This window comes from Brachionichthys hirsutus, chromosome 8 (assembly GCF_040956055.1).
Source record: "Brachionichthys hirsutus isolate HB-005 chromosome 8, CSIRO-AGI_Bhir_v1, whole genome shotgun sequence".
NCBI classification, from domain to species: Eukaryota; Metazoa; Chordata; class Actinopteri; order Lophiiformes; family Brachionichthyidae; genus Brachionichthys; species Brachionichthys hirsutus.
In genome coordinates, this window is record NC_090904.1 from 4,151,156 (window position 1) to 4,177,431 (window position 26,276).

The 26,276-nt window shown below is 45.3% G+C and overlaps 1 protein-coding gene across 1 annotated transcript in view; it reads right to left on the minus strand.

Moving 5' to 3' along the window:
• tox2 (TOX high mobility group box family member 2) overlaps nucleotides 1–26,276 on the minus strand; it is an 81,978-nt gene that overhangs the window by 25,245 nt on the left and 30,457 nt on the right. The window contains exon 3 of the mRNA XM_068742815.1: nucleotides 20,683–20,742. Within this exon, the coding sequence (XP_068598916.1) occupies nucleotides 20,683–20,742 (60 nt within the window). The remainder of the gene's footprint in view (nucleotides 1–20,682; nucleotides 20,743–26,276) is intronic.

Sequence of the window (26,276 nt, forward strand, 5' to 3'; positions counted from 1 at the left end):
CAGCCTCCATCAGTATCAGAAAGCAGAAATGACATGGACCTTGATCATATTGAGGTGGCGGCAGCATGAAATCATGTTTCTGTGATTCGCCATAAAAATATTTAGATAATAGTTTGGGCCTTTCAGTGGACGGCGCGTGACAGTTTCGACAGGATGATTAAAATGTATCTAAGGCCTTTTAAAAGAATACCAATCCGAGGCAGGAAGCACAAAGCCATGGGAGAGGAATCTCATTAAGTTACAATAGCTAAAACACTAAAACACCCATCTTTAATTTGACCACTTGTGTTTTATCGTGAAGAAAGAATGAACCCTCCACACCCAGCATTTGAAGCACACTTCCTGCATTTTAAAGAGACTTTGCCTTGAAAACAAATACCAGAAAGCAAACTGCAAGCCGGTCGCTGCTAATTATCCGTACAGTCCTTTCAGAGAGTCGTCTTTGTGAACCCGGGGGGGGGGGGGGGGTAATGTTATTGTTTGGTCTAACGGAGTAGAAAATGAATGTCTGCTGTAAACACTGCCGTTGTTGTGTTGGACGTGCCACCGTGCGTATGTAACGGAGTAAATATGGATGCAGTTAAATCCTGCATAAAGGGGATTTATTTATTTTCTAGTGATGTATTTGTCTTGTTTCCCTTTTTATAATTACACACGTTTTTTATTTCATTTGTTATAATGTACATCTCGGGGTGTTTATGATTTGGAGTATTTTGTCCCTCCTGGCTTGCCGTCCTATGGTTTTGGCCCATTTCCTGCTTCCCCTCCCCCAGCACTTCATTCGAACACGCTGGACGGAGCAGTACAAGATCCCGAGATGAATGAATGTATTTTTTTTGTATAAATCCAGGTGTGTAATTATTTATTTCTTTATGATGCTGATGTTACGAGTTTAATGCTAGTCAACTCCGCTAGCATGGTTTTCATTTATTTTCTTTGGTTTTCATGGTTGGAGCTTTGTGCTAACTCAGTCCGCTAGCATGAAGCTAATCGCTATGCAGTAAGCTAAGGCTCCGCTTAGCTTAAAATGCTAACCTGTGGTTATATTGAGTTGCAATACAGTTTGTGTTGAAAATGTTTAATTTTATTGTTCTGTACAATATGTGCACTTCATTCGAACACGCTGGACGGAGCAGTACAAGATCCCGAGATGAATGAATGTATTTTTTTTGTATAAATCCAGTAAAAAGACGACAGAACCAGCCGTGTGTGGACCTGCAATTCTGTTACACAACACAACGCAGAGGCAGAGAGACAACCGTAACATTGGTGCCGTGAATCCCGTGCTTCGTCTGGTCGAAGATCAGCGCCGGACCGGTGGGCCTGTCGTCATCCCTTCGTCGCTATTCAACGGATCAGCTGAGTGTACTTCAGGGTCATGGACACAGCGTGTGAATTTCTAATTTATTAGAAGCATTTGGAGTGGTTGAACCATTATACTTGCAGTTAATTTTTTTATGCATTGTATAGTTTTTCTTTTAGAAAGTGTGGTACCGAATATCGAGTACATTTAAGTACATGGTGTGTGTATGCAGTATACATTACATGATTGAGTACCCATTTTGCTTTGTTTTAGTGTGTTAATAGTATTGGAGCAGAGTGTGTATGGTACTCTAGTTCTTCGTGATCTGTTTTTTTTCTTCTTCTTCTTTCCTACTGCCCTTATTTGCCTTTCAGCTATCATGGTTGTCCCGCAGACTAATGGCTCTCAGGATTTTCAGTCACCGTGCAGTGTAGGACGGGGTAGAGGGTTGTTGGGGACGCCTATTGCTTTTCCTAACGTTAATGCCTCGCTAGGTAGGGGTGTGGGGAGGGCGGTTCCTGGTCCAGCAGTTCATAATTCACACACTCAGCAGGATAGCTTCCCTACTCCTCAGACCCCCTGCACTTCTACTCCCGACGCTACACGTGACATGTTAGGTCAGATGGGTGGCATGGTGCAACACATTGGTCAACAGCTAGCTGACAGCTTCCTTGCACATTTAAGTAGGTCCAGCCCAGCACATGTCTTTAGTGGGCGCTCTGACAGTCACACTCCTGCTCAGGACCTGTCAGGTTCATCTCAGCTCCACGTGGTGAGTCAAAGAAAAGTGAAAGACCCTCCCACATTCAGAGGTGACTCGACAGACAGTGTTACACTTGAGGAATGGATTGAACTCACGCAGAACTTCGTGAGGAAAGGGGGGCTAACTACTGCCGAGCAGGGTGAAGAGATTCTCATCTACTTACGGGGCAAAGCCAAAGACGTTGTCAGAGTGGGCGTTAAGTCTAGTGGGATTGATGTGCGTAGTAACCCAGACTCAATTTACAGCCTTTTGAGGAAGCACTTTAGTTGCGCACAGTTTTCACCTCTCCCTCTACAAGACTTCTATACAACTGTCCCTCGGTCACAGGAAGACCCTTACGACTTCTGGCTGCGCCTCAACCATGCTGCTGATGTCGCTGCAGAGTGTCTCAAAGACCAGGGTAAGCAGCAGAACAGCCTGTCCACTGAGGTCACACGCATGTTCATCAGAAGCTGCCCGAGCGCCGACCTCGCCCTCACCTTCCGCTCTAAGACGATCGACAAGTGGTCCGCTGCTGAGGTGCAGGAGATCCTGAATGAATACCACTCGGAGAAGATCATCAGGGCAGCAGGCATGAGGGATAAGAAGGAAGTGACGGTGAATAGGATGGAAGTTAACTCCAGCTCAGAGGCTCTGTGCGATGTCCAGCCTGCACTGCAGCCCCCGCGTGCTGCACAGCCCACATCACAGCCCCTCTGTAATGCTCAGCCTCCAGCGCAGTCAACCTCTGCAGACAGCTCTGCCATGGAGAGGATGCTTACTATGCTGGAGACAGTCCTCATGAGCAATACTCAGTCCAGACCTGTGAGTAGAAGGCCTAGTGGCTTACCTAGGGTTCAGGGTCTTGGCAATGTGCCATGTTTAGTCTGTGGAGATGCCAGTCACTCTGCTTTGTCACACTGCATGCAAAACAAGTTGTGCTTCCAGTGTTTTTCACCTGGCCATGCCAGGAGCGGATGTCCGCAGACAGGGAGGAGTGCAACAGCAGCAAACCAGCCGTTAAACTGAATGATCTGCGTGTAGGGGAGGACCGCGTGGATCTTCAGAGTGAGTCTCCCGCCTCTAGCTTTGAGGCTTTTTCGGGCACTGACACTTTAAGTCAGCTAGGCAGTAGTGACATTTCATCAGACAAAACAGTTATCTTTCAGAGCTTTCAGGCAGTCCCTAAGGCTGACAGTTTGTTTTACACATTGGTTCCAGTTGAGGATGGACCCGCTTTTCGGGCCCTCATTGATAGTGGATCCATGGCGTGTACCCTTAGTGAGTCGGCTGAGGCAAGTTTAGTGAAAAGCATCCCCAGCATTGCAAGGCAACCGGCTCAAGATATCGTCATTGTTGGTTGTGGAGGCCATCGGGTCACACCTACAGCAATCTACAACCTCAATGTTACTGTGTACGGCTGCCCCATGTCTGTGCCTGCCCTAGTAGTGCCAGGTCAGACAGAAGAGTTCATCCTGGGCACTAACGCAATCAAAGAGCTGTTGATGCAACTAAGAGGGACGAGTGGCTACTGGAGAGTCGTGTCCACGCCCAGCCATAACCAGAGTGACGAGTGCCGCGAGTTCCTGTCCCTGTTCTCCAACACTGAGAGGTGGAGAGGCGAGTCTGTGCCTGAGAGAGTGGGTACTGTAAAGCTCCAGAGAAGGGTGACGTTGGAGCCGCAAACGGAGCACCTGGTGTGGGGGAAGTTGCCTGTGTCTTCAGTCCTGTCTGTGGGCAGCACAGTCATCGTTGAGCCGACAAAGTCGAGGTCAAGGCCGAAGCAGATAATGGTTGGCAGAGTGATCACGCCACTTTGGGGAGATGGTTCCATCCCACTGAAAGTCATCAATCCAACCAGTCACAGAGTTGTACTTAGACGGAACACCAAGATAGCAGATGTGTCACCTTGTGTTGCTCTGGAAGACCTGCCACACCCTGCAGAGTTCAAGTCACATGTGCAGTGTGCAGAGAGTGGTTCTCCTTCAACACACAGATCACCTGAGGAGCTTCAACGTGCCCTGCGCGACTTGAATCTCTCTGACATCGACTTAGAGTCCTGTGAGGTGTCACCACAATGGAAAGACAAGCTGCTGCAGCTCATCGAGAGTCATGAGTCGATCTTCTCCAGAGACAGAATGGACTGTGGTGAGGCTAGAGGTTTCGTCCATCGCATTCATCTCACTGACAACAAGCCCTTTCGTGTGCCATATAGGCGCATTCCACCCAGTCAGTACACTAAACTAAAGACAGCACTGAATGAGATGGAGGAGAAAGGGATCATTCGCAAGTCGCAAAGTGACTATGCCTCGCCTCTCGTCTTAGCCTGGAAGAAGAACGGCGACTTGAGAATATGCACTGACTTTAGGTGGCTGAATGCACGCACTGTCAAAGACGCTCACCCACTGCCGCATCAGGCCGATGTCCTTGCAGCTTTAGGTGGCAATACATTCTTCTCCACCATGGACCTCACATCAGGCTACTACAACGTGCCCATGTATGAGGATGACAAGAAGTACACTGCCTTTTCCTCACCATTTGGCCTGCATGAGTACAACAGGCTACCTCAGGGGTTGTGCAATAGCCCGGCCACATTCATGAGAATGATGATGTCCATCTTCGGGGATGAAAACTTCAGTAGTGTGCTCTGTTACTTGGATGACTTGATGGTGTTTGCCCCCTCAGAGGCTGTGGCTCTCCAGCGCCTTGAAATGGTCTTCTCTCGTCTCTCCAGGCACAACTTAAAGCTGGCCCCTAAGAAATGCTTCTTCCTCAGACGCTCTGTCAAGTTTCTGGGCCACGTCGTCTGTGAGGAAGGCATTAAGACAGACCCGGCCAAAGTTGATGCCATCTGCAAGGTGCAGCAGGTTGATCTGATGGAAGCTGACGGACAAACACCGTGTCCAAAGAAGATAAGGTCGTTTCTTGGAATGGTGCTGTACTACCAACACTTCATTGGGGGATGCTCTGCCAAGGCCAAGCCACTCTTCCAGTTAACGTCGGGGTCCAGCAAACAGACACCTGTGAAAAAGGGGAGGAAACCTCGGAAGAGGATGTGTTACGCCAAGCTCACTCCCACTGACTGGACACCTGCATGTCAGAATGCATTTGAGATCCTGAAGTCTGAGCTGCTGCAGAGTGTAGTCTTGGCTCATCCATTCTTCGACCAGCCTTTCATTTTGGCCATTGACGCATCCTTTGATGGGGTTGGAGCTGTCCTCTCTCAAGTCCCTCCTGGTGAAGAGGTAGCGAGACCTGTAGCCTTCGCCAGCAGAACGCTTTCTCGCTCTCAAATGAACTACCCGGCTCACAGACTGGAGTTCTTTGCATTAAAGTGGGCTGTCTGCGAGAAGTTCAGCCACTGGCTTAAGGGACGTCACTTCACGGCTTGGACTGACAACAACCCCCTGACATACATCCTAACTAAACCCAGACTTGATGCATGTGAACAGCGCTGGGTGGCTAAGCTTGCATCGTACAGCTTTGATCTCAAGTATGTCCCAGGCCCCAAAAATGTTGTTGCTGACGCCTTGAGCAGAGAGCCGTTTGTTCAGTCTTGTATAAGTCATCGCGTCATCACAGAGCCTTATCTCGCCCTCCTGAAGAATGTCAGTGGGGTTGGTGATGACACTGTCCAGGACGCGTTCAAGTTCAGCAACAACCACCAGATGGTCCTGAGGTCAGGCAAGCAGCCATGCAACACGTCCAGCAGCTGCAGTGGTTCAGTCGAAGCGGATGAGATTTCAGCTGTTCTCGGTGCACACTCCACTGGTGGGTTAAGTGAGGTAGCGAGTGTGGGCTTCACTGTCCCTCAACTGCAGCAGGCTGGTAGCCCCATCCCTCGTAGCAGTCTGGTGAACCAGCAAGGCCAAGATGGAACCATCAGTCGAGTGCTCTACTACATCGAGAGACGTCGGAAGCCTTCAAAAAGGGAGAGAGCAGAGGAAGCCTCGAGTGTACGCCAGCTCCTGAAGTACTGGGACAAGCTGACCATCCGCGATGGCGTGCTGTGCAAACAGCGGAGGGATGGGAATATGAACAAACGCCTGTTCCTCTTTGTGGTGCCCGACACGCTCAAAGCGCAGGTACTGAATGGGATCCATGATGAAGCTGGGCACCAGGGAAAGAGTCGAACTCTGTCACTTGCAATGCAGAGATTCTTCTGGGTCGGGATGAAGCGAGATGTCGACGGTCATGTGACAAACTGCCGCCGCTGTGTTGTCGGGAAGACTCCTGAACCCAATGCCTGTGCACCGCTGGAGAGCATTCGCACATCAGAGCCGATGGAATTGGTCTGCATCGACTTCTGGTCGGCTGAGGTGAGCGATGGCAAGAGCATGGATGTCCTGGTCGTTACAGACTGCTTCTCCAAGATGGCTCACGCGTTTCCATGCAAGAATCAGTCTGCCAAACAAGTTGCTCGAAAGCTCTGGGAAGAATTCTTCCTCATCTATGGCTTTCCAAAGAGAATTCATTCTGACCAAGGAGCGAACTTTGAAAGCAAGTTGATCAAGGAACTGTTGTCTCTGGCAGGTGTCGACAAGTCTCATACTACGCCCTATCATCCCATGGGCAACGGCATCGTCGAGAGGTTCAACAGGACCCTTGGGTCTATGATAAGAACTTTGCCTCCAAAGTCTAAAGCCAAGTGGCCTCAGATGTTGCAGCTTCTCACCTTCTGCTACAACTGCACAGAGCATGAAACAACTGGCTTTGCGCCTTTCTATCTCATGTTTGGCCGAGTTCCTCGTCTCCCAGTTGACATGCTGTTTCAAAGCGCCCTCTCTGATGAAGTGGTGGTCGATCACAGTGAGTTTGTGTCTCGCCTGAGGAAAGACATGCGTGAGGCTGTACAGATAGCACAGAGGCACAGTCAGAAAGAACAGACTCGACACGCAAAGCTCTACAACAGGAAAGTCAAAGGCTCACCACTCGCCATTGGGGACAGAGTACTCGTTGCAAACAGAGGTGAAAGAGGAAAACGGAAGGTAGCTGACAAGTGGGAGTCCTCTCCATATGAAGTTGTGGCTGTGAACCCTGGCATTAATGTGTACAAAATCAAAGACGTCCACACTGACAGGGTGAAAGTAGTCCACAGAAATCTGTTACTCCCTGTGAGCTTCCTTCCGTTAGACGATGAGCAGGATCTTCAGTCCGCAGACCCCTGTCCACCGCTGTCCACAGACCTCCAGGGCCCTCCGTCTAGTTCGGCAGTCCCGGTAGGCAACCCTCCGGTTGATGATGGCGTAAGAGATCGAACTGCAGACTGGGTGCTCAACAGTCCTGACGACTTGGAGAGGGAGGGGCATCACGATGACCCAGTTGACGTGCCTGACTTGTCTGATCGCGCGTCGGAGCCAGGTGACTCAGCAAGTGGTGTTGCAGTTGGAGGGAGCGACCAGCTCAGTGTTGTTCTCCCTGTGCCTGATGACATGCAAAGTGCTGACCCCCACCCCGTGGTTCCCACCCATGATGACACAGTGTCGGATGAGCCTGTTGTTTCCGCTCAGCCTCAGAGTTTAGATGTTGCTATTCTGCGGACAAGACGAGGCAGAGCCATCAAACCACCCAAAAGACTCATTTGTGAAATGAATGAACAGGTCGTTGACACTTCACGCACATCCACAGTTGGCTCTTTTATGTCTCTAGTTACCAGCTTGTTTTGAGCTGATGATAGCACCTGCCAGTAGTGCACGTGCAGTAGCAGGTTGTTTTTTTGTTTTTGTCAAGCTACAGGTGTTTTTAGGAGTAGACCTTGCAGTGTAGTTTTCATTATCAGTTGTCCAGTTTAGCAGAGTTTGAGGTGTAACAGGCATCTCTGTAGTCTACTTTCTAGTATGGGATAGGGCGCCTTCCCGTTTAAGTACTCCCTAGATGGAGGATTTTTTAATCGACAGCTTTTGACGCTCTTAATGACAATAGTATACTGCAGGTCTTTCTTCTTTTAGCATTCTAGTGACCCCTCTCTCCGTCTCCTGCTTCCCTCCTCATTCTTGTCTGGAACTTCTTGCCCTTCTTTGGGCGGTTTTGGGTGTACATCCCCGATTTAGCAGGATTTAAGGGGGGTGTATGTAACGGAGTAAATATGGATGCAGTTAAATCCTGCATAAAGGGGATTTATTTATTTTCTAGTGATGTATTTGTCTTGTTTCCCTTTTTATAATTACACACGTTTTTTATTTCATTTGTTATAATGTACATCTCGGGGTGTTTATGATTTGGAGTATTTTGTCCCTCCTGGCTTGCCGTCCTATGGTTTTGGCCCATTTCCTGCTTCCCCTCCCCCAGCACTTCATTCGAACACGCTGGACGGAGCAGTACAAGATCCCGAGATGAATGAATGTATTTTTTTTGTATAAATCCAGGTGTGTAATTATTTATTTCTTTATGATGCTGATGTTACGAGTTTAATGCTAGTCAACTCCGCTAGCATGGTTTTCATTTATTTTCTTTGGTTTTCATGGTTGGAGCTTTGTGCTAACTCAGTCCGCTAGCATGAAGCTAATCGCTATGCAGTAAGCTAAGGCTCCGCTTAGCTTAAAATGCTAACCTGTGGTTATATTGAGTTGCAATACAGTTTGTGTTGAAAATGTTTAATTTTATTGTTCTGTACAATATGTGCACTTCATTCGAACACGCTGGACGGAGCAGTACAAGATCCCGAGATGAATGAATGTATTTTTTTTGTATAAATCCAGTAAAAAGACGACAGAACCAGCCGTGTGTGGACCTGCAATTCTGTTACACAACACAACGCAGAGGCAGAGAGACAACCGTAGCACTTGGAGCTTTTTGCATCGCCGCCATCGCTCACTTTATGAGCAGCGGTACGGAAACATCTTCCTGGACCCGTCTTGCTTTTGATGCTGCAGAGGGACGAGGACTGAGGATATGTCATACGTTAGATTGCTGCGAGTGCTCATCCAGTGCCCTTGATGATAAAATGTAAATACCAAGGACATTCCCAGTTGGATTGTGGAAAGATAAATTATTCATATGCCTATTTTATTCAGAATGAGCTTACATGCACAAGACCACATGTACACACTGGCTAATGGACACTCTACTCCCCTTTCAAAATAAAATCCAAATAAAGGCAATGCATTGATGGATCGTATGGACCAGCATGCGTCCCAGTAAGGAAATGGTTTTCATGCAAGCCCTCTTCAGTGGTTTACTTTTAAATATATATACACACATATATATATACATACATCTGCGGAAAGCTGCGTTGCACACATTCCATTTTTTTCTTCTTTTGTAATTGAAACACCGTTTATTTTCCTCCTGTGATCAATACTCCACACAAAAGGGAACATTACTTCCAATGCACAGTATGCTCGGTCTGTACGGCGAGCGAAACGCAATCTGTCGCATTTTAATTCAAAGACAGATCTCTCAACTGTAAGTGTTACATACCAGCGCACCTTTCACTGGAAGGCAACAGAACAATTGACAGTTGGTCTGGGACTGAGAGAGAAACAACATTGATTGGGGAGCTTTCCAGCTTGTCCTTTATTTGGCACAGATCTCTCCCTCCCTCTGTAACACTGTCTGCGTATGCGAGGCCTTCTGGAGGAGATACTGACTGTGGCTAAGGGCGTGTTATCTGTGCGTTATTCTTCTCATTAAATTACTGTTGCAATGCCTGGATTTGTAACATAAGCCAATAACATGCAGATACGTATAAGATTAATACGTACGACATAAAAGAGCTGCATGGATGCTTTTTAGAAATTAATCGGCTTTTCTAACCATGAGGTGTCATCATTTAAGTCATTTTATAACACGAACTCTAAATATTGTCTGATAAACATAGATAACTGAGGATATCTCATTTTGGCATTTGTCCAAAGGTTGCTGAGTTTATATAGATGCAGTGAGCAAAGAGGCATCGTTTCATATTTTACGACCCCTTATAGTCCGGAGACAGATGATGACGGATCTGCCTTACCACTATAATGCGCACTTATCTGCCTTTTGGAGAGCTTTGTCACAGTGGTGATTTATGTTTAAAATCCCCCACACACTACCACTACCATCACCTCCAACACCTTCCGGCGTCCGCACTGCTCTGCACACAGAGACAAAGTCTGGCTTTTTTTTAATCTCGTCTTTCCATGCAGTCCGGTCCACAAGAAAAATGCTGGATTTATCTTCGGGGAGAATTTTAGAGTATATTCTATTCTCCGTCACCATAGAAGATTCTATTGTTTTGCACATTTATGAGCGACCCTGTTCACACGTGTATGAAATACAGCAGCGGTTAATAGCTGTTTACAGGACTTTCCATGCTTCCCTTTCTTCTTTCTCTCTCTTGTCGTCCCTCCATATCTCTCGGTCAATTCAGGCTTAATTGAAGCCATAGCTTTTCAGCTACAATATAATGTCCGGGGGTCTCTTCGACACAAAGCCCTCTCTGGCAGAAGCCAAAGATCCGCTTACAGCCACGCTACACCTCCAGTCTCCTCTTCCTCTTTGGCTGACCCAACCCCAGCCTGGACTGTCCCTCATCTAATGTCCTCCCGACCTGACCACTCCCACCGCCAACCGCCCTTCCATCCCCCCCTTGCCATTTCATGTCTCTCTAAAACAGCCGGGCTTCATTATTTATCTGCCATTGGGTTACTATTTGGATATTATTAATCGGGCTGTGGCAATAGGGAAGCTAATTCACTTTGGACTTGGTTTCTGTTTGATGAATGGAATGGGACTGTGTGAGGAGATGAAAGTGAGAGAGCCGGGGAGATTGGGTGGTAGTAGGGAAGTTAAACGGGGGGGTGGGGGGGTGTCAAAGGCTCCTTCCAGGAAGTAAAATCCATGCAGCTGCTATCGTTTCAAACCTGGCTACAGCCACAAGAAGCAGCGACGCTGCTCCTTTTCTATCAGTACAGCAGGGAGAACATGGAGGAAATGGGCAAGAGAATATTTAGTGAGTACCAACAGTCCAAAGCCCAACGATGCAGATGACCTGTTTAACCCCAGATGATGACTTGATTACTAACTATCCTCATGCTGACTAAAACCAGCTTTTCCTCTTGCACATATTGTCCCTCCCTTTTCTTTTATGTTTCCTTCCCCTTTTTTTCTCCCCCTTGTATCCTGCCCTTAGTGCCCGTCTCACTTGTCAGTCAAGGTCAGGAGGTCATCCCCATCTGATCGCATGTCAGAGTCAATTAGAATCAGAGCTTTTGTGCCATGTCATATTTCATTATGCATTTGACTCATCTAGCAGGTCAAGGGGCAGTGTGATTTGATTGGATGACAGAAATGATATAATTTGTGTTTAACCCTAGGCTGTATGAGGCTCTGAGTGGCGTACTAATGCATTTCGCAAAGACGGGGTAGGCCCTCTCCACAAGCGACTAATTTGAAGTGGCATGCCGCAGAGTTGAAGGAGAGCCAGAGCCTTTGCACAACATGCTGAGGTTTTATCAAATAATAAACACAACCGCCTTTATATGTCTGCTTATCTCACACACACTTTTTTAAACTTGGCAAACTGACTTTAGAAGCCCTCTGTGCCTAATGTGTTATTTTCTTCTTCCTTTCTTTCTTTTCCTTATCAATTAGGTTCACCAAAGATGTGTCACTGACCTTCTTATCTCTTGTTTTTCCTCTTTCTACCCCCGTCTCTGTTGCTTCCTCACTGTCTAATAACACTTGATATTAGAAAAAAGAGGAGACTAATGGAGAAGTGCTTGTCAGCAACAACAACAGCAACCACATCATTATTGCTGAACATCCAACTGGAACGCAAACAACATTTAAATGGCTGCCACGCGACTACAGCGCAGAATAAAACCGATTAGCGCGGCATCGCTAAATAGAACGGAATCAACCCAAGACATTTATTTTGAAGAAGCTCCCTAACCCCAACAGGTGTATTGCTTGATAAATAAACTTGGACTATAAATCTCCCCCTACTGGTTTGCCTCTCATGCACAGAAACAGTTCAGCACCTTGGGCTGGGAAACGATATGCAGATGCTGGAGACGAGTGTCAGTGAAGACACAACTGTTATCCATGCTGACGCGGCTGGGAAACAAAGCATGGCTGCACAAGCTCGCTCAGCTTTCCCAGTAGTCGCCAGTGATTGTGATGCCAGTGTTGATACTGTTGTGGGCGAAAGGGGGGGTAGTAGAAGGGGAGAGAAGAGGAGGGTGGATGGAGACGAATGGGGAGAAAGGAAGGGGGTGGGGGGGGGTGAGATGAATCCCACATTTCAAATGAAGACTGAATTGGTGAATTAGAATGTTATACTGTCGGACATGCAGGATTATTTCCAGCCTCCCGTCTGCCTCTTCCTGTTCGGAACTACCGTGTCTCCTGGAAAGGGATGCCGTTTTAACTTTGCTCAATTGGCACGCCGCAGTCGTTTTCCAGAGGGTTAAACAACCACCACCACTAGAGCCACGTTGCGGAGCCACAGAAGCCACCCGGAGACTCGATGAGACCAAAGAGCAGCAGCCAGTGAAATGTTTAGCTTTAATTCTTAACGGCGTGTCAGTTATCTACTTCTCTACGCCCGGTCAAACCATCAATAGCAGACGCACAATGGCGCTTACTGTGCGTGAATGACAAAACTAATTCTTGTTAGAAGAGTAAGTCAATGGACAAAAACAGCAGCACAATAAAGAGCTGGTGGATCAGTACCGACCGACTCTGACAATGTGGAGAATAACAAAGAGGGCGCTGATGGCGCAGTCATTCAAACAAACGTGCAGTATTCAGAGAATTGTTAGAATCCTGTCAACCACAAATAACTCAGCTATACACCAGAAGGTGTGTTTAGGTGTGTGTGTGTGTGTGTGTGTGTGTGTGGACATGTCATTTCATGTCATGAAGTTCTTCTCACAGAAAAAAACCCAGACAGCAATAGCTCCTGACTTATTTTACACTACAGGACGTCCCTGGTCTTTTAAACAATAACGTGTGTGTGTGTGTGTGTGTGTGTGTGTGGGTGGGTGTGTGTGTGTCTCGCTCCCTGGTTCGGAGTCAATGAGGCTGTGTATCGCAGGCTGCCACAGCTGGTGGGAGCAGGAGACGAACATCTGGACCATCGCCCTCTTGGTGCCATTGTTAATAAGAGGCTGGTGGAGAGTGGAGGGGAGTGGAGGAGACGGCTCTCCGGTGTCAATGAGCCTCTGTGTCTCTCGCTGGAGCTGGAGGTGGGCACAGAGAGACCTCCACGATCACAGCATATCCATGGCTCAGATTTCAGCGCCAAGCCAACCGGGGGGGGGGGGGGGGGGGGCGACTTCAGAAGACGTTTTGCAGTTCTCTCTTTGTTGTGTGAGCAGCTTGTCTCTGGGGAGGGTGACGTCAATCCGCCACCCTGATTCCCAAAAAAATTTAACTGTCGGATAAACTGACATCAAATGTGTCCACAGATAATGAATCGGATTCATCTTCAGGTTTTCTCACAACCAAGATTCCGAAACTTTCAGCAGGCACCAACATTAAAATAGACAATTTTAAATTGTCCAGTAATCTGAAACCACCGTCTCACCAGCAGGCCAGCAGCGATAATAGCCGCCTCACAGAGGTGCTTGAAAAGCGGCTGAAACGTTCTTAACTCGGCGGCTGTATAAGGAGCTCGACGTGACGACATTTAACCATGAAAACAGCAACGGTCGTCGTGATTCTGGGATGTTTGTTATGCATGATAATATTTTGGGGCATGACAATTCACATTTTCGAAAGTGCGTTCAACACCCTGTTGTGTTGGTGGATGAAAATGTTCCAGCCTAATTTGCACATGTGGACAGAGCAATACAGACAGAACAACAGCAACAACAACAAAATAATGGACTATGAAGTGTTTATGATGTGTCCTCTGTACTCTCCATGTCGCTGCATCACTCATTGATCCTAAACTGTGGTGTTGATTTTGAAAGGTACACCACCTAACTAACCTACAACTGACGTGTGTAATACAGCATGCAATTATTTTATTAAAATGTTTACAGAACCATTTTGGTGTGGATCATCTCCAAAAAATAAAAAGGTCCAACATTCAGCCAGATGGCTTCATTTCAACAGCTTAAATTGACATGCGAGAATTTAAGCATTATTATGTTCGCGTCAAGCTTTTTATCAATATATCAGCTGCGATCTACTTAACCAGGTTAAAATCCCACCCCATTCACCGCCTTCTGAGGAAATATGTGAAGTTGGATCGATGTCAGCTTGGGGCATTTTTCATAGCGCGAAGATACTGCTGTGCATCAATAATTAAACCAGTATTTTCGCTAATGAATGCTGCTCCAATGGACCATTTTCCTCTTTAAATAAAGCACTTTCTTTCTGACACTGAGGCCAAACCAGTTCAATACAACCTTGATTTGACATTTTATAATAATAAAAAAAAACTCTTTGATTATGAAAAGGCTAAAAGACACTGGCCTTTTCATGTCTTTTTTTTATAATGCTCTAAAATTTGATCTGTGGCATGAAAGTGCAATGTCGGCCTCCCCTCCGATCCAATGGGGTGAATGGCCTACACATTAAGGGCACCATTAGTTTCATCTGATCACCTGGGGCAACAGGGGGGAGGGATAGCTTGGCAGAGTGAGGGTCTTACACAAATATACAGCCGAGTATTTATATGTGGTGCCACTTCAGATCGGTATTTCAAATGGAGCGTATTTAAATGGCCCAAAGAAAGGTGAGGTAAGGTGGGTTGGGGGTGAGGTTCCCACCCTCTGCAAAAATACCACGTGCAGCGAGCATACTATCTTCCTGCTGCTGCGACAAATATGCCTGCGCATCTTTTTGCATTGTCTCCTCTCCCTGCTTCGTCAGCGAATGGCTATAGAAATATTTTGGCAGTCTCCTCTATGTTTTCATTTTCACAAAAGAGGCAGTGAAAGAGAGTGAGAAGGGTGTTGTGTGTGTGTGTGTGGGGGGGGGGGGGGGGGGGTGGAAAAGGTAAATGGATGTTGGCAGAGTTTTGGGGGACGTTTCATTAAGGCGGAAGAAGAGTGAAGGCAGGAGAGTGAGACGAGGGAATGTGGAAGCGAGGCAGACTGGAAGTAATGGTGAGGAGAACAGAGGCCGAGGGACAAATAAATGAGGTAAAACAGGTGAGGTGGCACAAAAGGGGGAACCTGACGAGGCATTTGGCAGCCTAGGGTGATGAGTAGAGGGTGAGGTACAAAGTGCGAGAGCCAATTGGAAGGGGAGGGGCTCAGATAGAAGTTTGGTGGGGGTGCTACTCTGCTCCCACGCTCCAGTCTAAACAGCAGGAGGAAGCTGTAAATCAGACTAATGTGGTCGAGCTGTAATTCAGACCAGCAGGGCCAGGGCGCTGATGCAGGGACCCTGATCGGCGGGAGTTTACAAAATGCCGCTGCGAGGCTTTAATCAGTCCAACGATCCAAAGTTACAGTCTCCCCCAATCAGCGGGCTTCCTGTCAGTCACACACGCCTGAACCTGACCAATCAGGCTTCGGTCGGCGAACCAGACAGGCTGGCTGGCTTTGGGTCGCTGCCAAATAAGAGAATCACTCATCTAAACTAGAAAGGTGGAATGGGCCTTTAATTCAGAGCATAGAGGGAAGAGGTGATGGATTTGTCAAAGGTTGGACATAAAAGACTATGGGATGGTTTTCTACAATGGCTCATCAGAAACATATGGGAGAGAGAGGGAGGGGGAGAGAGAGAGAGAGACAGGGCAGCGTTGGACGAGGACTTAATCATGACAAAAACTGTGTGACAAACATATCTGTTAAAGCCACTGAAACTAATAAAAATACATTTAAGACTATTGAGATTTTACATGTACACACATGCATTCATTGTTTTATTATTTACATGGCGCTTTCTAATTTCTAACACTCAAGGCTGGAGGTATAATCTTATAACAAGACTGATAAAATATTGCATTCACTCAAAAGAGGCGCGAGAGTGTTGCATTAACTTAAGGAAATGTTTCCACGTCAAGCTACCAATTATAAAAACATTATAAAAAATAAACTCAGCAATACATGAAAAATGTTAGCTTTGATGCTCAGGAAGTGGCACCGTCTCCACGGTGACATGAACTGGATTTTGCTACAGCTGTAGGAGCATTAGTATGGCTGGCTGGAATACACGCACACACACATACACACACACACTATGCGTGTTCAAGCCACATGCAGCGTCTTGGCAGCAAAGACACTATAGCAGCAGCAAATCAATAAAAGCTTGTTACGCTAATTGCAAGATCATAATCTCCACTGCTACTTCTGCTGAATATCCAAACAGTCGCTCCATTAGCCGAATTATTCCCCTGTGCGGTTTCTTCACCCTCCCACCCCCCCCATGCCCATTTCCTCCTGATCTCTTTTCTGTGACACGTTTCTCTCAAACAGCAGTTCTGCTCAATGAATTCATAAGTCAGGGAGAAAGACATCAAAGCAAAGTATTGTCAAGGTAAAGTGCTGATGAAGTTTCCCTCCCTTTGCTGCAGAACTATGAGAAGGCATATACACAGTGTATCTTTGATCGCCTCACTCCATACTGTGTAGTATTAGCAAGAACCCCCCCCCCTTTCAGGTGAAGGTCTGAAGACTTAACTAGAATTACTGCTGAGTGGCTCTATGCCTCATCTATCCGGGTGAATCGGATCCATGTCTGCTCTTGAAGGAATGAAATGAAAAGTAATGTGTTTTATGGCAGTTATGACTACGTTGACCAACATGATGAGAAACATGCTGCATTCATTTCAAGAATAGTTTTTTACAGAGGAGTGAAAGAGAGCTTCCCATGGTGCATCAATAAACACGTGAGGCTCAGGCTCACGGAGGATAACTGCTGCGTGTCTATTAGCGTGAACGCTAATTAGGAGAAACAAATAAGCAGTCAGATTAGTTGTTTGTGTTTTTTAAATCAGATTAAGCTGATGCTGATAGAACACAAAGAGCTCTAAAGCAGCCCAGAAGAGCTACTCACAGCACAGACCAGAGGTGTTCTGATACAGGATCCAACCAAATGCGATCGAGGGTCACTAGTTCCCCTTTTGTTCCTGTTACGGTGTTAAAAATGGCCAGAGTGGGGACAACTTTTGACACATTTACATTCATGTCTAAAAAAAATTATAATTCTAAGTTTAGCACATTCTAAAATTACCACTATCTACTGCTATTCTTGTGAATAATTAAAATACTACTTCTAAACTTGTTACAATAATATAATCATCTTCATCCTCTCCTTCTCCTTCTTCTTCTTAATACTACTACTATTAATAATAATAATACTAAAACTATTGTCATTATCAATACTACTACTACTAATAATAATAATAAGTTGTTACACATTTTATTCAAAAAAATAGAATGATGGACGGATGGATGGAGATGCGTGTCGGTTGTTGGACATTTCCTTAAACCTCTATAGACACTGACTCAAGAAGGAGTCTCTCGTCTTTTCTGCAACTGTTGCTCTGACGATGGTCAATGGCTGGAGGGACAGACAAAGACCGGGGTCTGCGACCTTGTCATGGAATCACTAACACTTTTTCAATCTGCTGTCGGGGGGGGAGCCTGGAGGAAACACCACAGAGAACTAAGCAGGGTCAGACCACGATGCTCATGGGAACATCGATATGACAACGGCACTGACCCCGTTTCTCGGTGCATCATCACATCACATCCATCTATGCATCTCAGATGTGGTACCAAAGCGGAGCTCATGCCCTATATGAATGCACTTTGTGTGTTTGAATAGGTGAGCCCGATTAAACAGAGAAGCTGAACTTTTAGAAACTGAAGTGAGAGGCAGAACCCTGAGAAGCACACTCTCACGTAATTTGGAGGTGAAACAACTGACCCAAATGCATTTAAATGCAACGAGAGGGGTAAGAAGAGAAACAGTGTGAGAAATGAAGCGAAAGAGGGGGAGTCAGAATGGAAGATGGAAAGATAGAGAAGTGAAGAGAGATAATAAAGCAGCGAGTAGAGAAAAGCAAGCTTTAGGCAATGCGAACTGTTTTTATTCAAGATGGAATATATTGAGAATAATAGAACTATACGGCTTCTTGAGGAATAAAACTAGTTAATAAAAAATTACCCCTGTAGCTAGTCCACCCCGCTCTCTCTCTCTCTCTCTCTCTCTCCTTTGTCATCCACCGCATTTTTCTCTGAGCGCTTGAAGACAATACAAAAATAAACGTATTCACGAATTCCAATTATTTTAGCTTGACTTGATCTTACATGAAGAAAAATATGTATTACGCACTAACTGTTGGAACATCAACACAAATGAAAAAAACAACACACAGCGAGGCTATTGAGTAGCATTAACAGGAAATTATGCAACATATTTGCTATAAGGCATCAATTCAACAGCGTACAGCTCCCCTGTCAACACTGCACGCTAATTCTATCGTCGAGGCCGTCAACATGCGTCGTAAACAGCCGTTTGTTTGTGAACGTTCATGTACGGGACTCCTCCACATTGTAGAGCACAAAGATGCCGGAGAAGCTGCTCACAGCTGGATAAAATGTCAAACTAATAGTGGGCCGTTATAGAGACATTTCTGAAATCAACTACAGAGTATAAAGGGAGAAAAAAAACATTGTCGTCTCTTTGTTAAGCAGAAAAGTAGTAGTTTTGCTATCTGGCAGAATTTCTATTGTATAATTTCTCCATGAAATTATTTTGTTTTAATTTGTTGTGTGCGAAATTGCGAAGGTAAAAAAATAAATAAAACATCACGCTATGAGGATTAATCTACAGCACGCAATATGCTGTACACAGTTAACATGCAGAATCGATATAGGACACTTGTTATGGAATTCCACTGTGAATTTGGATTTGAAATATTTAACACTGGAGAGTTTTTTTTTTTTATTTAAATCAAGCCGCTTCACCGTCAATTTGTCCATTGTGAAGTGACAATGCATCAACGGCATTAAAAGCGTTTCAGACGGCAAGCGGACTTTTGGATTACACTTTGTGACTTTTCCATTGTGAACACACCACGTACTTAAAAAGATTTCTATATTTCTCCCCCCCCTCGATGTGTTGCTGTCGGAGTGTGCGTGTCCACCCCTGAGGCCCTGTGCGATTCTAGCTGTCAGAGGGAAGGAGAGGCTAAACTTGGTGAAGCGGAGAACGGAGCAAGGCACATGTCAAATATGAGAAGATCCTGAGTAAACAAAGTACAACACAGAGCAAAGCCAAATCGTGTCTCATCCCATCAACATCTTTCACGCCGTTTCCCTCGATCTCCTCTCCTCTTACTTGTGCGATCCTCACCTTTCTCTCATTTTCCTTCCCTCCGTCTGTCTTCTGCGCCACCTTTGTGATGTTTTATCTCAACCTCAGTATTTCACATCAGCAGACTTTGTAATTAGTCAATCAGTGCTGCAGTAAAACTGCATGCACTTGATCCAAATGGGCGATAAAAGCAGCGATTCTTAACACTTCTCCGACAGCCAAGTGCCACCAATGGAAATACGTCAGTGCGAGTGTCGTGACAACCCCCTTCGGGACAGACGTACAGTAAATGTGAGACTCGTCTCCTATTCTGCATCTTAAGCCAGTCTTCAACAAACCAGATCATTAAGAACTTGAGCAAAACAGCAACACAGAGCCGCTGTAGCCCGTGGGTCGCTCCTAATAATTGCAATTGACAGGAACAAATTCCCTGCTCCCTTGTGTGTGTCAGATGGGCTTATTCCCAAACTCCACAAATCCCCCTATCCAAACATAACCATATGGTCTCCCAGTTGTTCGTCACCAGCTGCGCTACAGTGTATCTGGCATGGTTGCCATGTACTGTAGAACAGCGCAGAGCCCCCCAAACTTAATAAATCCCTTGCAAGAAGAAGCACCGTTTTTATGCTCAACTTTTACCGAAGTGAAAATGGTTTGCACGGAGGACGACTGCATGAATGGGATATATGGTGGGAGATTAGGTTTAATGATGAGAGCTGACCTAATGGCTGGTCACAGCTGGAAAAAAAAGAGTCCACAGCACTTTTTGTTAAGTTAGGATAGTTTTGTAGGTTTGAATCGTCTACTTCCCCCCCGACTGAATGCAGGCATGCATTAATGACTGTAGAAACCTGCAGGCTTTCTGCCTGATGCATGATGGGACAGACTCATTCAGTCTGTAATACTGTCTTGAAGATTGGGATTACAAATTAAGATTTACGTCACTGTTTTGTTTTTATTTTTTATTATTGGCTCCATTAGAGATGCTATTGTTTACCAGTGGTTGTTGTGAGTAAACAAATGTGTTTATTATGCTGTATAATTCAGTATTGACCCGAAGACAAGGGCAGAGCTAATTACGTTCCAGGCATTTGACTGCTTTTAAACTGCAACTCTTATTCCTAGAGGAAGTGGCTTTGTTAATTCCCCATGGCCTGAACTCACAATAATCCTGCAGTCCTGAATATTACATTGCAGAATTCCTTGACGAGCACTTCTTTCTTCATCTGTCAGCATAAAATACAAGTGAACTCGGTGGAACATTTTATTTAAAGGGAAAAGTCTATGCTTTCAGCCACAATTTGTCATCCGTCCTAATAAGCTCGAACAATGGTGGGAGGAAAATTGCCCTGCAACATATCAGGGAACAATTTGCTTGCATAAGAGGGAAAAGAGCAGGCATTTTCCATTGAAGGCAATTTGAGCTCACCTGGTTTGGTGGGAGGAATTCGTGGTTGTTTTCATTCATATACATGTTGTCACCATCAAACTGCAGGAAGAGAAGAGACGCGGTTAGGCTGACACTGACACGCCGCGACGGACAGCAGAGGTTTTCAGTCAGTCAATGGAAATTTAGACGCAGCGTGTAACACTGAGTCTAATAACGACTGCGAGTCCTCGGCTTAGAGACCCCGATGCTCGGGTGGATGTCAGTAATTACAGTTCATTAGAGACGTGTATAATTAGGTCCTGTCAAAGCTTGTGTAACTCGTACTCGTCTTCTCGGCTTGCCTACAGCCTCGGCCTGTTTGTGTGTAAGCGTGCGCACACCTCGTTGCTACGGTTCTGCGGCTGCCGCAGGGTGACAGAGACGCAACACGGTGGTAATCACAACACAGGTTGCACGAATTAGCCAGCTCTCACGCGTGCTAGACGCATTGTTTATGTAATAAGGCGTCATGTGACAGGTAGGTAAGCCAGGTGACCCAGATATGGATTGTTCTGTGCCACGCGCTTTGTTAGAACAGTTAGAGGATGTTCCACGGACCTACTTTCTTGCTTTCGGCTCAAAAACAAGATGAATTCTCTTTTTTTTTTTTTTTTTAAAGCACTGGGAGGTTCAGGGTCTCTCATTCTAAGTGTCACTTGTGCCACAGCATGGGTTTTCCCACATCTTGAGAGTGACGCTGATCATGAATTGCAATCGGTGGTGACAAATGCTGAATTCTTAGAAAGCCTGGTGATCATCAACATATCTGGACCCTGACAAATCGAGTGCTTTGATCTATTCGGCTAACGACCAGTCACTCAGCTGCCGAGTGAGACCGAGACAGAAAATGGACAGGGTGGAAATAACGACGCGGAGCTCAGAAACACCGAGCACAAAGCAGCCTCAAGGTGATCAGTGGCGGGCAGGAAGTCACGGCGATGAGAACGTTAATGGTGAAGGAGCGGGTAGAAAACGTGCAAATAGATGTGCAGTAGATTTGCTGCTACAGATGTACAGGGAGAAGTAAAAACAGAGTGCGTGAACGAGAGGGAAACAGTTATAGGTTGTAGCGGCAGAAGTGGGAATAGAGCCTGTGGTTGTTCTGCTGTAGTGTGATTAACACTGGGGTCACAGCCAGAGGCCGCAGCTTGAAAAGCACACACACACACACACTCTCCTGGAGGCCTCCGTTTCTCCATCTGGCACTTTTTGGCGCAAACCATTTATGAGGAAACAAAGAAAACCTCAAGATAGCTCGTAGTGGCTGCGAATAATTACAGCTGTTACTGTAAGGTCAGGAGAAGCGATGGGTGTGTGGCTGCAGCACCTTGGTAGGGCGGAGCTTTTTTTTTTTACACAGTCGTGTTTCACAGGAAGTAACGAGACATAATTTGGTTTATTATAATGCAGAACACCAAAACAAGCAAACAAACATTATTCAATTGGAAGACGTTATTCTCGCATCACATTATCATTCAGCCTCTGATGGAACTGTTACTTCCAGCGCAATGATTTCTGTCTGATAGCGCTATCAGTTTGCTGGAGGGACAGTCATCGCATTCTGCCATGAAAATGAAATCACTTTCTCTATTGCTCCCAGAAAATGATTTCGCATGCCATCCTAATCACATTGTGCTTGATGTAATGGCGTATTGGAGCTTATTTTCACACCTGAAAATCAGATCTCAATGAGCAAAACAGAGCAGGTAAAAAAGAAAAAAAAAGCATCTGATGAGCAAAATGACATTTGTGAAAGAACCACTGAGGACAGAACGCTTAAAACTTAATCAAATGAACATTTCCTGGCATTTCTGTTTAGCTGCTGACTGACTAATTGTGCTGAACTCATGCTACACGCTAATGCATGCTAACAAATCTCTGTAAAACCCTAACCTGGCCCTAAAACTTAGTGTTTCTGCATGAAAAACATGAAATAAATTATTTGATTTTTTTCCTTTTTTTCTGATTGTTGCAGGGTGGGTCCTGAAAATTCAGATAATGTCCTATATTCAAACACCCACTCAGCCAAAGTGTCCTTGAGGGAGACCCCTGGATGTCTGCCTAATTCTAATTTTTAAATTTCATTTCAAACCTTTATTTATACTCGAAGGGCGTTACAATGACGACGAGTTTACAACAATACAAAATAAGAAGAAAGCGAACAATTAAAACAATTGCAATTTGTGGAACAGAGATTTAACGCCAAATGTTTAAAAAGAGTAGCAGATGGGAAGAAGCCTAACTTTAGGGTTTGTTGTAGAGCGTTCCACGTGTTCAATGTAAATGTAGCTGCATGCCAAAAGGATAACATCACCATAATCTAATACTGATAAAAAGATGACAAAAGCTGTTCAGGATACCGACAGACGTGATGCCAAATCAATGTTTATACAAATATTTTGTAAAAACCAAATAAACTACCGGCACAGTAAAATTAAATGAATAATGCATGGCGGATTTGCAGCAGTGGTCTTCCTGCCAGGTGGCAGATGTTGTCTGCCAGAAGACAAAGTTTTATGCATATAAAAATTGCATCTTGTACAACCTGACTCGCATTATGTAGATATCTTTTTTTTGTCCCCCAGAGATCCAAACATGCTTGGTGTGAACATACAAGCGGTTTGACATATGAGGGGGAAAGAAGGGAGGTTTGTAAAGGAAGGACAATCTGGTAGTGTCTCTGTTTGCTTTCCTGAGGCTTTGAGGTCATTAATCATACCGGCCAAATCTAGAGCAAAACAATTGAACAAAGGGAAGCACAGACAGAGGAGGGGAGGATGAAGGTGAGAACGCTACGGTGAGATGAGAGTGGAGTCAGCGAGAGAAGGGACGAGTGAGGCCTGTGCAACTGGCACACTTGACGCCACACTCCTGTTTGCATAGCAGAAATGTAAATACATGAGAGAGAGAGAGAGAAAATGATGATATGTTATAAATAGCTCTGTGTTTGTGTAAAGCCAAACAAAAGTCAGTTTGATGCAGGAAGTGCACCACAGTCACGGAGGGGAAAGAGCAACTGTTGACTGGAGAACATCGACTTCAGCAAGACTTCAGAGGAGCCGTGTCTATAGCAAAAGTTTCCTGGGCTGAGTTGTATCATAAGACATTTGCAAAGAGTCCTTTTTTATTGCTGTTTTCTAGATATATATTGCTGTTGGAATCCTGTTGTAGGTCTTCGTATGTGCTGGTCGTACATTCAACTGGAAACATGTCGACTCTCGCATCACTTATATAACCGCCTTATCTAATCAAACCAATAACCTTTCAACAAAAACGTTTGTAATGGAAAAAAATCTGCACGACCTCACAATTATTTGCAACATATCAGAACATTTCGCCTGACTTTGACAAATAATGGATTTCACGTGACTCTTCACATTTCCGGAGAGGTCGGCGATGGAGCTGTAGCACATCTGACTGCTTCTTAATCTTAACTTCTCTCATTGGGAGCCCAGCTGTGAGCTCACTGGACAAAGCGATCGCTGCAGCCAGGGATGTTTCACATTTACGGATGATGCAGCAGCTACTTAAGTCTCCTCCTATAGTCTCGTTCGGTCATGGTAGGTACCGCTCTAGTTTTCCAGCCCACCGTAACAAATCACATGTCTGTCAATGTGCCGATGGAAAGAGGCAGCAGTCAAAATACCTGTGTCAGGACTGTGGTCATTAGAGCGTGTGCGTCACACACACACATGCATTCAGACTGAACCAATGAACAGAGAGTATGGGGGATGGTGAGCTGTAATGCCAGTGTGTGTGTGTCTCTGCTGCTGCATATGTATTTCACCTTTTATGTGTTCCTTATGTGTGTGCATTTTTGTATACTGTATACACCCTGACGTTGTGAGCATACCAACGTGTCTGTGTAATGTATCCTGTCCAATAATACACAGAGTGATCCCAGCGAGATAAAGATAACAAAGTTAGACCTTCCATAATATTTATTTTCCCATAACAGACCTGCTCGGCCACGCCCAGCCGTGTAACTCCATGCAGATGAAATATGGTCTTCATTAACTTTAAACCGGCGCGCGCAGAAAGCAGCGAGGGGGAAGAAGAATGTCCCTTCGTTCTCGACTGAAAGAGCAAATAATGAATCAGAGTAGCTGAGATTTCTTCTTTCTTTTTTGCATTACCACGACAAATATGGCAAAAATAAGGGGTGGCGAGTGCAAGAGAAGGGAGATGCATGGTGACACAAAGGGCAGATCAGACAGAAAAAAAAAATCTGCTCAATTTGTGCTCGAGAAGAAGTAAAATAAGGCCTTTAGCTGGAGATCCTGTTAAAGCGCGGAGGGGAATGACTCTCCCGAGGAGAGTGCTCCCTCTCTCACTTATGATGGACTTAATTGCCTCTATCAGTATTAAGATATAACATTCATCTCAGGTTTATTGCTCAGCTTTATGGTCTTGTCCATCACACCGAGGGGCTTCAAGAGGTGAGCCACTCTTCAAATGGCACCTTAAAATAATGAGACAGATTAGCAAGCAACAAAGGGAGGGGGGGGATTATAATTCATGATTGGAAGCAGAATGGTTTTCATGATACTCTGTATGGATTACTTGGGTTTCTATATATATTTATTTTAAAATGCACAGCTCACCGGGCCAACGGCGCACACACACTTCTCCCCCACCTCTGACCCCTAAAGCCCTGAGTGGGCGTCGGGTTTCAGATAGCCACACAATCGTACCATTGTGCTCCTGTTAACACAATGAAAACAAAGCCAACGCATCGCTGACATTCAGCGCCCCCCCCCACCCCCCCGCAATGCCTAACCTTGACTTCCAACACAACTCGGGTGGTTTCAGAAATGGACAGAGAGCTGAAAAGCCACAGCTCTGTCAGTAATGCAGAATATAAATTCAACAGGAACCCATCAGCATGTGGATCAAATATTTAACGTAGCATCAAATCCAGCGTGTTTCCAGAGCAACATGAGGTCGGCATACAATTAATTTCTTTTAAAATGTGGTTCTGATCTCCTAAAAAACAGGCGACTTCTCATCACACCAGGGTCTGAGAACCCGGTCTGCATGTGCCATTAAATCTATTAAAACCGCTTGCATTATATCATAGTGCTTAACACACAAAGGGAGCCTTTCAAGGGCAGCCCCAGAGGATGCCAACAAAAGTCTCTTTCAGAGCCTAGTCAAGTAATTCAGAAAGAGCCAAACGCCATTTTATTGTGTAGTCGGTGAATCCTCTCCACCAGGCCCACGAGCGTCAATGTTACCAAGTCAAGGAAAAGCGGAAAAGAGAGCACCACGTTACCTGTTTTTGTTTTCCATTGTAAGTGCATTATTTAAAAAGACAAGATGGGCCTGTTGGAGATGTGTCCTTCCATAAAATGTGTCCTTCCATCGTAGACGAAGCACAAACACAGACAGAAATGTGAGGCAGCTGCTTGAGAGCAAGCAGGGCTTGATAATATTCAATAACGGCTCTTATTTGCACAATGTTTCCTATAAAGGAAATGATTTCAGTTCTGTTTATCCATCTAAACTGATCACCATAAAAGATGGATCATTTTGTATCATATATACAGTACATAATAATACACTATATATATATATATATATAACATCCAGTG